General features: G+C 62.4%; 1 protein-coding gene and 1 long non-coding RNA gene across 2 annotated transcripts in view; both read right to left on the bottom strand.

Moving 5' to 3' along the window:
• CASKIN1 (CASK interacting protein 1) overlaps nucleotides 1-9,073 on the bottom strand; it is a 17,924-nt gene extending 8,851 nt beyond the window's left edge. Inside the window, exons 1-13 of the mRNA XM_040635514.1 lie at nucleotides 8,980-9,073; nucleotides 3,760-3,811; nucleotides 3,549-3,646; nucleotides 3,173-3,318; nucleotides 2,978-3,073; nucleotides 2,719-2,849; nucleotides 2,218-2,326; nucleotides 2,030-2,138; nucleotides 1,845-1,939; nucleotides 1,545-1,662; nucleotides 407-508; nucleotides 215-303; nucleotides 54-138 (exon numbers count right to left, since the gene is read on the bottom strand). Of these exons, the coding sequence (XP_040491448.1) occupies nucleotides 54-138; nucleotides 215-303; nucleotides 407-508; nucleotides 1,545-1,662; nucleotides 1,845-1,939; nucleotides 2,030-2,138; nucleotides 2,218-2,326; nucleotides 2,719-2,849; nucleotides 2,978-3,073; nucleotides 3,173-3,318; nucleotides 3,549-3,646; nucleotides 3,760-3,811; nucleotides 8,980-9,073 (1,324 nt within the window). The remainder of the gene's footprint in view (nucleotides 1-53; nucleotides 139-214; nucleotides 304-406; nucleotides 509-1,544; nucleotides 1,663-1,844; nucleotides 1,940-2,029; nucleotides 2,139-2,217; nucleotides 2,327-2,718; nucleotides 2,850-2,977; nucleotides 3,074-3,172; nucleotides 3,319-3,548; nucleotides 3,647-3,759; nucleotides 3,812-8,979) is intronic.
• Nucleotides 9,074-13,496: 4,423 nt separating this feature from the next.
• On the bottom strand, nucleotides 13,497-15,113 carry LOC103668490. The gene is made up of 3 exons (XR_570053.2): nucleotides 14,997-15,113; nucleotides 13,635-13,887; nucleotides 13,497-13,547 (listed from the first exon to the last, which is right to left on the bottom strand). It is a non-coding gene; the product is annotated as an uncharacterized LOC103668490 (long non-coding RNA).
• Nucleotides 15,114-15,126: the final 13 nt, after the last annotated feature.

The following is a 15,126-nucleotide window of genomic DNA, read 5'->3' as shown; positions in this document are numbered from 1 at the left end:
GGGGGGGGGGGCACCTCCTTGCCAGGCCGGTGGGGTTGCATCCTTGCTCTTACCTGTGGAGCCCTCTGGAGGCTTGACGGGGCTGTCCCCGGGGCCGGACTCGGAGACGGACTTCTGTGAGAGCACCGTCGCCAGGAGCTACAACCCAGACAGGAAGGCTGGCCAGAGCTGCTCTGCGCCCCAGCCACCCTGGCCCTGCCCCCAGGCCACCTACCTTGACCCCTTCGGAGCCCGCGTGCAGGGTGTGGCCCCCGCTGCCTCTTGCACCGGCCCCGGCGCTCAAGCTGCCACCGCGGTCCCCACCTGCCGACACAGGGAGCCTCGTTGGCCAGTGCTGGCCTGGCCCAAACGGGGTGTTGCCTCAAGGAAATATTGCCGCCCTGACCTCCAGAACTCCCCCACTTACCTGCAAAAGGCTTCCTCAGCACCCAGATCTCCTCGGGGGGCGCGGAGGGCCCTGATGAACTGCCCGCCTGTGATGGGCTTGGCTCAGCACCTGCTCGGGAACCTGTAGGCCGAGCATAGCCTCACTGAATCTTGGACCAGCCTGGCCTGGGGACCTGACGTGGCGAGGGGACTTCCCTGGCCTGGCCCCAGAGCCTGGGCAGAGCAGAGGCCCTTCAGGTCAGCACTGCAGCCTCCTCTGGCCCCGGCTGTCTCCTAGGAGCTGAGAGAGACTCAGAAGACCTCTCCCCGCCCTACACGTTTGAGAGCAGGACACTGTGGCAAGAGGGCCCAGGCCAGGCCATTCTGCCAGCGGCCCTGTGGTCCTGGGTGGGGTATGGGGAGGGCAGAGAGTGCATCTCCTCTCTGCCAGGGGAGCATGGAGAGGCGAGAGGTCCCCAGAAGCCTAGGTGACCCTGAGTGGGCCGGCCATGCCTCCTCATTGGCACCCCTCTGTCCCCTCCCTGTCGATCTCCACGTCCTCTCTAGGAGGGACGCCATCTCACCGATCCTGTCTGAAAGCAATCCAACCCCTGTGGCCTCGCCCCGCACCCCCATTCCTCACTCTGAGCCAGCCCTGCTGTGCTGGCTCCTTTAGGACCCGACATCTCCTGCCTCCTGCCCCAGTGCCTTAGCATATGTGATTCCGGCCTTTGGGGCGCTCTGCCCGGGGCCAGCCCCTCCCACTTCGTAGCGCCTTCTCTGACCACCCTATCTAAAACGCAGGTCTCTGTGCAACTGATGAGTCACTAAATGTTACCCTGGAACTAATAGAAACAAACAAAAAGCAGGTCTCCATCCACGTTGTCTATGGCGTTAGTTGGCACATTTGCTTGTGTATTGACTTCACTGCCCCTGCTCCCCTCCCTGCCTCGGGGTGAGCTTGAGACCAAGAATGCTGTCCCTCTGGGTCACCATCTACAGCTAGCGGCTGGTGCGCACTGCCTATTAAATAAATGCTGGAATCGGTGTGGGGCCACTGACGAGACAGCTGGCAGGACCCCACTCGGGACCCCACACCTAGCAATGGCCTTGCCACCCAACACACACGTGCACTTGCTTCCTTCTGGCCCCCAAACCCAGGCCTGGGTGGGACTTGCCTGCTCGCTTCACAATGGCCTCGCCCAGGGAGGATGGAAAGTAGCCCACCCGGTCGTTGCCTGTCCGGTTGTCATGGATACAGCCCTTCCACCGGCCATCCGGATGCTGCTCGAGGACCTGGCCAGGTGAGGTGGGGGAGTGTGCTCAGGGAGACACCCCTCCAGGTCCAGGTCAAGTGGGTGGGTGACCTAGGCCTCCCACCGAGACCCCCAAACTCCCCAGGTGCTGCACGGGGGTGCTGTGGGCTGAGCGCCCCGGGTCCTGCCCATCCTTCTCCGGCAGCCCCAGGCTGGCCTTACCGTGATGATGTCCCCAGCTTTCACATTGAGGCTGGTCAGGTCGTAATTGTTGCAATAATCCTTGGTCGCCCGGACCTGTAGGGCTGCCGAGGCCTCTGGGGACACAGGAGGCAGACCCCCCCAGTCCTGCGAGCTGGCCTGGCCCCCCGACTCCCCCAGGGCCCCCGCCTCTGCCCCAGGCCCACCTCGCAGCAGCTGCTTGATCTCCTTGCTGGCCTGGGACGTGGTGAACTGGTGCACAATGTCCAGGGCCGTCTGGCTGTAGGTGTTCCTCACGTGGGCATTAATCCCATTCTGCAGGTGCCAGAAGGTGTGGCCTGTTAGGAGACCCCATGCTCCCACCGGGCCCCGCTCCCTCGGCCCCCTGACTCACATCCAGCAGTAGCCGAACCACTTCTGTCTTCCCACAGAGTGCAGCCTCGTGCAGGGCTGTGCCGGCCTTGGTCTGGCGGTTAATGTCAATGCCGGCTTGGAGGAGGAGTCTGGGAGAAAGGCCGGTGGAAGGAAGGTCGGAGCAGGCAGCCCCTTACAGCAAGGGCCTTCCATCCCACCCCCCCTGCTGGGCCCCCATTCCCAGGTCCAAGGGTGAGCCCCCGCCCCCCCAGCCTCCCCAACAACACGGTGTGTGACAGCGACCGAGCATTTGTGGAAGTGCTGCCTGCCTTCCCCCACCCTGTGCTGACGGAACAGCTGTCGGGTCATCCTAGCGCAGCTGCTGCTGGGATGCCCACTTCACAGAGGGGAGAACAGAGTCTCAGGGACGCTAAGTGCGTCCACCAGGTCTCCCAGCAAGTGGCAAGGTCCCACCAGAGCCCCGGTCTAGGGCTGTAGAGGTCACTCCTCAGCCCCCTCCCCCCACCCCGCAAGGCCATACCTGATGATGTCGATATGGCCGTTCTTGGCCGCCAGGTGCAGGGGGCTGGTGCCGTTGGGGTCCGTGGCGTCCCCCGGCCGAGGCTCCAGCAAGGCCGCACACATGTTGCTGCTCAGGAGCAACTGGACCACCTGGAGGGAGGGGTCGGGGGGGGGCCGGAAGCGGGGTGGGGGGTCACGGCCGTGCCCCCCCCGCTGCCACCCCTCCTGGGGGCAGCCGGAGCACACAGAGCCCCACTCCGCCCTCTGGGGAGACTTACCCCGACGCGGCCGAACTCACAGGCCAGGTCTAGGGGCGTCTTCCCGGAGTTGTCCACCATGCACGGGTTGGACTGGTGCTGCAGCAGCATCTCTGACTGCGGGGCCACGGGACGCGCTCAGCCCCCCGGGCGGCCAGGGCTCGTCCCGCCCCGGCGCCCCGGCGCCCGTCCCCCACGCCCCCGGGTGCTCCTCACCACATCATAGTGACCATGCTGGGCTGCCAGGTGCAGAGGGATGTGGCCCTCGTCGGATGGGATGTTCACCGCTGAGCCCGCTTTCAGCACCAGCTTCATGGGCTCCTTCCGGCCCTGCCACGCCGCGTAGTGCAGCGGCCGCATGCCTGGGAGCAGGTGGGGTGGGGGGCCGTTGGGAGCCAGCCCTTGACCCTGCACCTGACCCCGGCCTGCAGGATGCTGATCCCAGGAAAACCCGCCTCGACACAGACCGAGACTCTGGGCTGGAGCCTCCACTGTGGGACCACTTAGGTCTCAAGGGACTCCACCCTGGACCTTGACCCACCCCATCCCCCCCACCCCCCACCCTGGCGCTGAGGTCCCTGGTGGGCCTTGCCTTTGTTGTCCTTGATGTCCACAGCAGCCTGGGCCTCCAGCAGCAGGGTGATCAGTTCTGTGTTGCCATTCAGGGCCGCGTGGTGCAGGGCAGAGAAGCTGGGGCAGGCGACAGGCATGAATGGGCAAGGAGCCGGGCCACCCGGCCTTCCACAGGAGCCCCCCGCCCCCAGACCCCATGCCAGCCTGGCACTCCCCATCTGAGAACTCACCCGTCGGGGTCCTGAAAGTTGACATTGATCTTCTTGGTGGAGCCCAGGAGCTCTAGGGGGGTGGGAGAGAGACAGTGAGGGAGGCTCGGTCCAGGCCCTCTGGGCAGCCCAAGAGCAGGCGGAGGGCTCTGGCTAGTTCCCCGGCAGGCTCGGAGCCAAAGCTGCTGTCTTCAGTCTTTCATCCAGAAACGTTCCTTCATTCGTTCAACTCTGTGCTCTGCAGTCAGCTCCAGGTACCAACTTTTGGACCCTGGTTTCCCACCGAACTAAGGTGTTGGCAAGTTCTCAGAGGCAAGGGCTCCGGGCCTGTCCCCACGCGGGGATGGAAGCCAGAGCTGCACCCACACAGGCACACGCACACATGTGCACATGCACCCCCTCCTCGGGGACGCTGGCGAGGCACCTGCCGACGGCGGGAGGGAGAGAGCCGGCACAATCTGTTTCTCAGAAGGACCCAGATGGGGCCGGGGGTGGCCTGGGAAGGCTGGAACACCCGGAAATTGGGGTATCTCTGGGGGAAGATCTGCATTTTCAGGGTGCAGCCTCCCCGCATTCCCAGCCCTGGGCCTGCCCATGTGGATGAGTCCCGCCTGGCAAGGCAGGAAGGGGAGGCAGGCAAGTGGGCTGGTGCCCCTGAGTGACCACACAAGAACGGCCACCACATCTCCGGGGGCCATTTGGGTCCTGGGATCAGTCCACCCAAAGCCCAAGGGGCCCAAGCCCTCCCTCTGGGGCCCCAGTTTCCTCCTGGGCTGCCTCCATCCTGGCCTCCACCAGCTGACTACTAGAAGAGGGGAGCCCACCGACGCCCTCCCTGTGGGCTCAGGGCCAGCCGGACTCAGGCCAAGCCCCTGCCTGTCTGGGCCATGGTTACATAACCCATTTGTGGGTCAGTCACTCCGTGAGGGAGGGGCTGGCGGGACAGAAGCCCCTTTGTCCAGGCCCAGGACAGGGGTGGGGGTGGGGGTCCCTGACAGCAGGAACCCAAGGGAGTCGAGTCACAGAGGGGCTGCTCCAGGACCGGCTGGGTAACCCACAGCACCCCAGGCCGCTCCAGCCTCGGCTCTCAGCTGCTGGATGCAGGGTGTGAGGCCCCAATGGTCCACAAACCCCATGAAGACAGATGGACCCAAGTTCAAACCCTCACTGGGCCCTTACTAGCCCTATGGCCTTGGCCTTGAGCACAAAGGGGGTAATGGGGCCAGCCGCATAGGCCTAAGGGCGTGTCCACCCTTAAAGCATGAAGGGTCTGGCACAGAGTCCATCGATAAGCGGCAGTTACTAATATTAGCTCTGTGGGAATCCCACCCCCACCCTCTCCAGCGAGGGGCTCCTCCCGCACAGAGCGGAGTGGAGGCACCTCCACGGCCCCACTCCTTCCCCTCTGCTCAGACACTTTGCGGGCCCTGACGTCCGTCTAAGGGCGGTAGCAACACTGCCTTTCCCTCGGTGGGCCAGGCCAAAACCTCGGAGTCAGCCCTAAGTACCTTATAGTGTCTCCATCAGCAAAGACCATCTCAAAGCACACTCGGAATCCCACCACTTCCCACCACTGCCATGTCCCCACCCTGACCAGGCCAGCATCTCTCAAAGGATCACTTCCGTACTGGCATCCCTGCTTCTACCCTGCCCCTCAGTCTGTCCTCCACACCACTGAGGTCAGGGGGACCCTGTGAGAACATGAGTCAGATCCCACTGCCACCACTCCTCTCCTGAAGACCCTCCAACGGCTCCCATGTCACTGGGGCTGAGGGCCAGCACTGGACAACGGCCCACAAGACACAACCCTCCTGCTTCACTCTGACTTTCTCATCACTCCTCTCCCAGCTACACGAGCCTCCTTGAGGATGCTCCCACACACCGGCCGCCCCTGCCACAGGGCCTTTGCACATGCTGTATGTGTGGGGTGTTGGTCTTCCCCTGGTTATCCCCATGTCTCCCTCCCTCACGTCCTTCAGGACTTTATCTGTATGTCACCTGCTCGGAGAAGCCCCGCGGGGCTCCCCACCTAGACCAGCAACCCCACGCTGTCCTGTGTCTGTTGCAGTTCTCTCTCTAGCTCCTATCACTGCCATTTATCTTGGTTGTTGTCCGTCTCCAGCACTAAAGTACAAGCTCCAGAAGGGTGAGGGTTTTTTCACCTATTTTGCTCACTGCTGTATCCTTGGCGGCTGAAACAGTGCCGGGCACCTATGAGGTGCTGGGTAAGCCGGCGCCCTAACTGATAGCCTCCACCACCACAATGCTGTCCCGTAGCGCCCCCTCTCCCACCCAGGGCCATGCTCAGGATGTCCCCCCCGCCCCCAAACACTCGGCCCAGCTCTGACGTTTGCTGCCCCTTCTTGTTAGTTCCAGCAGAACCAGGTCTCCCCCGCCCCAGCCTGGCCACACCTGCAGGCACTGACATTTCAGAGGGACTAGAGGTCAAGATCCAGAATGTGGCACAGACACCAGTGGGGAGGGGGAGTCTCCATCCAGAAGACTATACAAGGGGTGGGGGTCTCGCAAGGTCGTCTCACCCCCTCCCTGCTGCAGGTCTCCTCAGAGAAGGAAGTAGCTGGAATGGGTGGAGGGGAGCCTGAGGTCTTGGAGCACCCCCCCATTCACATGGGGGACCCTGGGCTCCCAGGGAGGTCGCACACCTGAAGCCCGCCTGGTGCCAGGGAGGCAGGCCTTCACAGACACAGGCACTCTGAACTTAGCCGAAGCAGGCATGGCCGGAGGGGCCTGAGCACTTGGGGGGGGGGAGCATCAGTGCGACAAGTGGGGACCAAGATGAAAGCCCCAGAAACCCCTCCAGGAGCCCCCTTTCTCTTTTCCACAAGGGCACTCAGTCCTGCAGCCCCCACGTGGGTAATGGGCATAGACTTCACCCCCACCCCACCCCACGTTGTGGGCTCTGCCAGCTCCTGTCACTCAGTCCTCTAACTGCTTTCCAGGACCATCCCTGCCCTTGAGGTCAGCCCCAAACTCCAGGCTGCAGAGGCCCTGGGGGAGCTGGCCTCAACCCCTCTCCCACCCTGCCCTCACGGCCTCCCTCTACCCCCGTCTAGATGCTCCTCCAGCCACAGAGGCCACTGGTGTGCCGGCTCCACAGAGCCACGTCTGTCCCCTGAAGTGATGTGGTCCTGGCCTACGGGGGCAGCACAGGGCAGGGCACTCCCTCAGCCTCCCCAGGGCAGGCAGGGAGCTCTGGGCCAGACGCTGCAAGGGAAGTGTTAGTGGGCCAAGGTGAGAAAGGCCAGCGCCACCCTGGCATCTCCCTCCAGAGCACTGTCTCCTTCCTCTCAAGGACAGCGGCCAAGAGTCCTGGTGCGAGCATGCATTCCAGGCGAGGCTCCCTTCGAGGCAGGATGGCAGGGCTGACAGACCCCGGGGCAACACTCAGGAGTTGGGGTGGAGGGAAGGTGCCGGCAGGGGGTGGAGGTCATGGAAACAAGGGTCATGGGAAGACCTCCGGATTCAGAGTCCGGGGTGGCCTGAGAGAGCACCGCTGGGTGCCCCCCACCCCATGGCCCAAACTCCAGCTGTACTTTGCTGAATCAAAATACATCTTACTCCAAAGCAGGCCAGCGTTACCATGACAACTGAGCTAATTCATGGAGGGATTTCTCTGATTTATTATGCCCGCCCCTGTGAGTCAGACAGCCCAGAAACGGGGGCCAGGGCAGGTGTCTCTCCCAGAAGGCAGACCAGCCAGGGACAAATGCAAAGTTCCAGGTGGACACCCAGGTAGAGGGACAAGTCCCCGCACCTCCCCTGGATGGCCGAATCTGATGCCCCACTTCCCTGGAAGCCCATCCTGGGCTGCCTGAGGAACCGGTCATAGTTCGCATTTCCTGAGCACTTACGAAGTGCCTGGGCTTCCGGTGTGCTTTCCCGCTGTGCTTCCAACAATGCTATGAGGCAGGGACCGCAAATGTCCCCATCCTACAGATAAGGAGACTGAGGCCCAGAGCGCCAGAGTCCTCGGTGCCCAAGGTCACATGGCCACTAGGTGGAAACCTTTACCTAGCCTTCCAGCTCTCAATCTCTCCACCTGCTTTCAAGGCTTGGCTATGGGCTGCCTCTGCCTGGAAGTCCTCCGTTTCTGAGCCCTGAGGCCCTGAAGCCGGCCCCAACCGGTAGACCATCTGTGGGCCTCAGGTGTGGAGGGCAGAGCCAGCCTGTACACGCGATCCCGCAAGGCTCTCCAACTGCAGGGAGCGGACGGGGCTGCAGCCGGAGGGGTCTTCCTGCAGCTCAAGGACCTGCCCCCATCACCAGCGCCAAGGCCGGCTCAGTTCTCAGCATGCTTCCTGGAGAGAGGGGAGGGGCCTCCCTGGGTTACAGACAGTCTCTGGGGGTGGGGTGGGGAGTGGGGCACCCAGACCCCACGTGCCATCCTGCGGAGCCCTGCCCGGCCTGCACAGGTGCCCCGACACACTGACACGGCCTGACGTGCGCAGCCGCACATGCAGCTGGTCCACACACCCATCCATCCATCTCCAGTGGCCCCCGGGGAGGCTCTGGGCTGAGCTGGGATGAGTGCTAGGATCAGGACTCCAAGCTCCCAACCCTTCCCAGGGGCCCTCACAGCGCAAGCTCAGGATGGCTAGTGGGAGCCCCCTCCCCCCCTCCCCAGCCCCTTTCCCAGCAAGGAAGCCAGAGAGGACCAGGGTCCGTTGCAGGGTCTGCACCTGCCTGGAGCACAGCCTGCCCTGGGCTGGGCGACCTTGGGCCTCTGCTCCCCCATGAGTAAATGGCCCCCGGCGGGCCATGCCTGGGCAGCCACACCCCCAGCATGGTCCTGCCCCCCATTCCCTGCAAAGCGTGTTATTAAACATGGGGCGGGGAGGGGATCTGACAGGGACCGGCAGCCCTGCGGTCGCCCCTCACCGCCGGGGCCCCCTCCCTCTCTCCACGGTGGGGAAGGGGGGGCGGCATCCGCCTCGCCCTTTGACGGTCCAGCAGAGCCTTCCAGCTGTCAGCCCATAGCCCGGGGAGGGAGGGGGACGCCCGCGGCCAGGTTGCCGGCTCGGGGGCCCGGGGACCGCCGGGCGCTCGGTGCCGCCCCTCCTCCGGCGCTGGGGGCGGGGGTGCGGACCGAGGGTCTGGGCGCTGCTGGCCCCGCCCCGCCCCCGGGGACACGACAGCATCCCCCTCGCCTGCCCGCTCCGGGAGGGGTGGGGGGGCCGGCGCCCGCGGTGGCCCCCGCCCGCCCGCGCCCCCCACACTCACTGGCCTTCCCGGGCCGCGGCCTCTGCAGCAGCCTCTGCGCGGTCCCCACGTCCTCCGCCTTCACCGCCTGCACCAGCTCTTGCTCCTTCCCCATGGCGCGGCCCGGCCGCAGCGACGCGGCTGCGCTCCGTGCGCTCGGCGCGGCTCAGAGGCGGCGGCGGCGGCCCCGCGGCCCCGGCCGCATCCTCCTGCCTCCCCCGCCGCCTTTTCCGCCGCCCGCGCCCCGCGCTGTCCTCGGGCTCGGGCTCGGGCTCGGGCTCGGGTTCGGGCTCGGGCTCGGGCTCCCGGCGCCGAGGGGCGGGGAGCGCGTCACGGGCGGGGGGCGGCCCAGGGCGGGGGCGCGGCACCTGGCGCCGCCTCCCGGACGCCTGGGTCCCCCTCCGGCGGCCGCTGACCTCCGTCCGCCCGCGCCGACCGCGCGCCCGGCTCCTTGGCTCCGCCCCTACCGCGGGCCCCGTGCTCCCGAGACGCCCCCTCCCCACGTGCGGGCCGCGCCGGCCTCTGCGGACAGCCGGCGGCCCGGGGCGACCGCCAGGGGCCGGGGAGGCAGCCGCCGGGGTGGGGGCTGGACACTGAGCCCCGGCACGGCGGCGGCGCGTGGCTGAGCCTGAGAGAGGCTTCCAGAGGCTGCGGGACCCAAGGGGGGAGGGACTCGGAGGCAGTGGGCGGGCGGGGACCCGGGCGCAGAGAGACCCGGGCACCCGCGGCGGCACGGGAGCCGGCCTGCCAGAGGCTGTCAGACATTTCTGGCCCGTGGTTCCCGTGGGAGGTGTCGAGGGATTGTGAAGAGGAATCTCCCAATAATGAATTCGGTGTCAGGGAACCCGCACCCCCACCCCCAACTGCTTCTTCCCCTGCAGCCTCCCGCTCTCTCTATAAACAATGCAGGGCGACAGCTCCCTGCCCCCAGCCTCAATCTGAACCTTAACCCCAGTGCAGCCCCCCAGCACCAGCTGGGCTGCAGCCCCACACACCCACCACCCAGAGGGGCTCAACCCCTCATCCCCAGCACTAATGGGTCACAGTCCTGCCCAGCACCAATGTGATCCCCCACCAAGTCTGTTAACCCTCCGGCCTCCAGCCACACTCTGGCCGCCCTGGGGCAGGACAGTTCTGCTCCACAGACACTGACCAGTCCCCACTCCCTCATGCTCCCCTGCCTGCCTCACACGCACACACATACACATGCACTGAGGTCTCACGCCTCTGACCTCCTGGGCCTCAGGCCTTCACCCTTGTGCCCTTGTTATGACTGCAGTATTCTACAGACAGATGGGTTGGGGTCTGAGTCCTGGCTCAGGCTCACTTCCTCATTTGCAGGGAGGGGCAAATCATCACCTCAGTGGGGCAAGGCTGTCAGGAGCTTTTGCAGGGGTCTGCACATATGACGGCCTGACACCCCTCTACCTACAGCCAGACCATCAAGCAGGTCCAGGAGGAAGGTGGCCGGGTTGGGGGGTGGGGGAAGCAGCAGGCAATAGGATTCCCTGATCCAGGCAGCTGATCAGTCCCCACCGTGGGGTCTTCCTTGGAGTTTGGGGAGCAAGCCTATGTCTGCCAGCACATGCTGTGCTACCAGGGGGTGAGGGGTGGCTCCCTAAACACAAAGGCCCTTCCCTTCCATCCTTTATACTGACCACTTCCTGGGCATCTGCTGGCACAGGCACCATACTGGTCATGTCACAGATTTACTGTGCCCATTTTACAGATGAAGAAACTGAGGCTCAGGGAAGCCAAGCGACCAGCCTAAGGTCCTAGAATTTCAAGGTCATGAGTCTGAACTTTGAACCCACACTCACCTCAGTGTTTGTCCCAGTTCTGCCTCTTACTGGGTTTGCTTTTCTGGTCATTTTGTCTTTCTGAGCCTTGGTTTTCCCTTCTGTAAAATGGGGGTGAGAGTGAGAGCTTTCCGTAAGTTTCTGAAGGTGGCTTGTGATGGTATCCATACAGCACTTTGCAGTAGAGCTTAATAAGTGCTCAGTATATGGCTTCTGTGGGTATGGTGAAATCCTTAGCTCCATACCCAGGAGCGACTATATTTTACTCTTCTTCATATCCGCAGAGCCTAGCACTGTGCCTGGCACATGGGAAGCATTACAAAAAATACAAATTAAAAGATAGCTATTGTCCTGACCATTATTTTTATGTTTTGGCCGATGAAGGGAAACCACTCTGGCCTCAGCCTAACATTTGCAGGGCCTGGGGCAAGGGTACAAAACAGAGGCCCACACATCAAATGTTGAGATAATGTCATAAACTGTGCTAATAACTCATTAAGTAAAATATGTCCTATCCTCCTGCCTTTGCAAATAAACCTTCATCATGACCTAAGAGGCCAAGTTCCAGATTGGAATTCTGTAATTCCTCTGGGTAATGAATTAGTCCCACCAGCAGCTGCCCCACCTCCAGCTGTCTGTGCTCCACAAACAGGCACCCCATAGTCACTCCCCAGACCTACAAGGGGTACCTTCTGTGGAGACCACCTTCTGAACACAGGCCTGGGAAGAGAGCTGTACAGATTTTGCGGGATTCACGCTGCTGGTGAAGGTAATGGCCTAGGAGGGGTCAAGATGTCCTAGATCCGTGACCGGCCAGCCCAGGGACTTTGGACACGCTCTGACACTCAGCTGCCTCATCTGTAAAATGGGCCTGCAGCTCTGCCCGCAGCCTAGGGCCGATGGGTGGGTCCACCTGAAAGCAGAGATGCGCGTTTGCCTGCGGTCCCCCCAGCCTGAGGAGGGGGGTTGGCATGGCAGGCCAGTGGTTCGGGCTAGGGGATGAAGATGCAGAGGCGTGGGACTTGGGCAGCTCTCCAGGAAGTCGGGCCTCCGAGGATCCTGGGAGGAGGGGCTGCTGAGCCAGCAGAATGGCCGAGGCTCAGCCTGGAGGAGACCTGGCGGCTGCTTCGCTGCAGCCCAGGCTGGCCCCCTTCCCAGCTGCAAGGCAGTCTCCACTGGCGGCCACGCAGCCCCTGCTCCTGCCCACCCGCTGGAGACGCCCCTCGTGCTCCTCCCTGGGGCCCCTCCCAGACCCCCAGAGCCCTGATGCCTGGCCCCTTTTGTATGAAATGGGGAGGACGAACATACCGTCCCCCAGGCTGCAGGGGGCACGCCGCATGTCAGCTGCCACGGTTGCTGTCACTCTCATAAGACGCCACCTCTTAAAGCGCTCAGCTGGTGCTTGGTTGACCCCCTGGGAGGGGATCAGCAACCATGTGTCCTGGTCCCCCTTCCTGCCCAGCAGAGATGCGGGAGCAGCTTGGGCTGGGTGGGGAGCCCCACCCAGTCCATCGGTTAATCCTAGGCATGGGACATGTGCAGTCCCCAATCTCTCCCTGGAGCCCCACAGGAAAGGCCAACAGCCCAGGGCCTGGCCTCTGGGACACAGGTGGGACCACACAGACACGAGTGGAGGAGTGTCCCAGCCTTCCCTTAGCCCCACCCCTCCCTCCTGCTCTCAGGCTCCTTGGGGGCTTCACACTGCTCCGATGTCCCTCAGGTGCTGGGGTGCACAGAGCTCTTACTCCGCTAGCCTTCGGACCCCACATACTCATCTGCCACTCCCAGAGCCGCCCTTGAGCCTGGCGGAGCTCCGGCACTCAGAGAGGAGGATGAGGAGTTCATGCAAGGTGCGGGGGGTGCCCAGAAGGGGCAGGGTCATCGGGGAGCTGAGCCAGCAGGATGGGGTCCGCCATGTTCCAGCCATGTGCCCTGGAACATAGGACTCTTCATCTGTGAGCCTCAGTTTCCTTGTCTCCCAAACGAGGGTGGCTTCTCCTTGGCAGAGCCGTTATGAAGACCCGATGCATAATGCAGGAAGACGCCCGGCACGGTCTGGCGGTTCCTCAAGAAGTTAAACATAGAGTTACCATGTGACCCGGCAATTCCACTCCTAGTATACAGAGAAACGAAAACACGTACTCCAAAGACACTCGTGCGGGAGTGTTATTCCTAACAGCCGGAAGTGGAAACAAGCCGAGCGCCCATCAGCAGGTGAGTGGGTACACAAAATGGGGTCCAGCCACACGCTGGAGTATTATTCGGCCACAAAAAGGAGTGAAGCTCTGACACCTGCTACCACCTGGGTGAGCCCTGAAAACACGACACTCCGCGAGAGAAACCAGGGACGAAGGCCGTGTACTGGAGGATTCCATTTATATGCAATGTCCAGAATCGGCACATCCATAGAGACAGAGAGCAGACGGTGTTTGCCAGGGGCAGGGCGGGTGAGGGGGGAGAGGTAGTGGGGAGAGGCTGCACAGAGGTTTCCTTCTGGGGTGACGAACGTGTTCCAGAACTCGACAGAAGTGCTGACTGCACAGCACTGTGAATGTATTCAGCGCCACGGAATCGTTCACTTTAAAAATGGTGGATTTCAGGGGTGCCTGGCTGGATCGGTTGGGAGAGCATGTGACTCTTGATCTCAGGGGCGTGAGGTCAAGCCCCACATTGAGTGTACAGATCAGTTAAAACAATAAATAAGGGGCGCCTGGCTGGCTCAGTCGGTGAAGCGTCCACCTCTGGTTCAGGTCATGATCCCAGGGTCCTGGGATCGAGCCCCAGGTTGTGCTGTCAAATAAATAAACAAAATCTTTTAAAATAAATAAATAAATAAAACCTTAAAAAACGGTTGATTTCATAGTGTGTGAATTTTACCTCGATTGAAACAAAACACCAGCATAAAACTTCCCACAGAGTCAGCCCTGAAAATGCTACAAAGGTGCTGACAACCCCGAGTCCAGCGTGTAAAGAGGTATCGGGGCGCATCCTCAGCGGGGCAGGGGCGACGGCTCGGAAGGGAGTGTGTGGCGTTGGCCGAATCCCAGGGCTGCTGTCCACTCTGGCAGGATGGAGCACGTGGCCTCTGGAGCTGAGGACAAAGCCGCAAAGGGTGGCGGTGGCCAGGGGTCTGGAAGGGGACAGAGGACTCAGGAAGGCTTCTAGATTTTAAAAAGACCACTGTGCCATGTGAAGGACAGCCTGGATGGGGCAAGGGTGGGGGTAGGAAGGCAGGGGAGGTGATGGACGCCCCTGGATCACGCCGAGCTGAAACACGCAAGGGGAGCACACAGAAGGGGACACCGTTTGCGGGAGGTCCATAATGAACTGTCTTGGCCACGGGAAGTGGAGCTGTCTGTGGGGACTTCAAGGGACGATGTCTATCAGGGAGGTGGATCTGAGCTGGAGACAGGGTGGAAGGACCCCGGACAGGGGTGGCACTGGAAGTCCTGGAGAGAGAGTGGGCAAGACGCTCAGGGTGTGGCATGCCGAGACCAGAAGTCTGCAGGGGACAAGCCTCTAGGCGAAGGCAGAGGAAGACAGGCAGGAAGCGGCAAGGGGAGCTTTCAGGAGCAGCAGTGTCCACCACCGTGCAGACGCGTCAAGACGTGGAAGGTTCGTCAGTGTGGTTCGTCAGTGTGAGGCCACCAGTGACCTTGTGATATTTTTTCTGGAGAGCTGGGGGCAAAAGATGACAGGGGGTTGAGGAGTGAGTGAGAAGTGAGGACACAGGAGTCAGAGAGGTGGTGAGAACCCCGCAGAGTGCCTGCTCGCTGGGCTGAGGGGAAGGAAGGAGGGAGGAGCGGGAAGGGGCAGGAAGGAAGGTTCCTGGGACCCAGGGCCTGTGGGCAGGGTGGGGGTTTGCGGCCTTGGTCCAGGAGCCAGAGGAAGGCAAGGCAGGGTGTGTGTAGCTGCGTGGGACGTGTGGTGGGAAGAAACCGCGGGAGAGCTGAGGCCGTGGGGCCTGGAGTGTGGGACCGCTGAATGGCACAGGAGGCACGAGGGACCCAGTTTTGGAGGGGTCGCTGAGGCTGAGTGGGCAGACAAGCGGGTCAGGCCAGGGCTGAACAGGACTGAAAGGGCCCAGACTAGCACTGCCACGTCTAGAAAATAAAACCACAGAACGCCCAGTTACACGTGAATTCCCCGCAGGCAAGGAGGAACTTTTTAGGATAAGTACATCTCAGGTGATACTTGGGACATACTTATACCAAAACATTTTTAATTACCGTTGCTTACCTGAAATTCAAATGTTAACTGGGCGGGAGTCCTCCAATTGACTTGGGCATCCTAGCCAGGGGTGGGGAGTAGGGGATGGAGGGGAGGGGTGGGACCAAGCCTGGAAAACGGGTAGCCGTCTGCAGGGTGC

The sequence above is a fragment of the Ursus maritimus genome, unplaced genomic scaffold, assembly GCF_017311325.1.
Source record: "Ursus maritimus isolate PB19 unplaced genomic scaffold, ASM1731132v1 scaffold_2, whole genome shotgun sequence".
NCBI lineage: Eukaryota > Metazoa > Chordata > Mammalia > Carnivora > Ursidae > Ursus > Ursus maritimus.
This window is presented reverse-complemented; position numbering and strand designations above follow the sequence as displayed.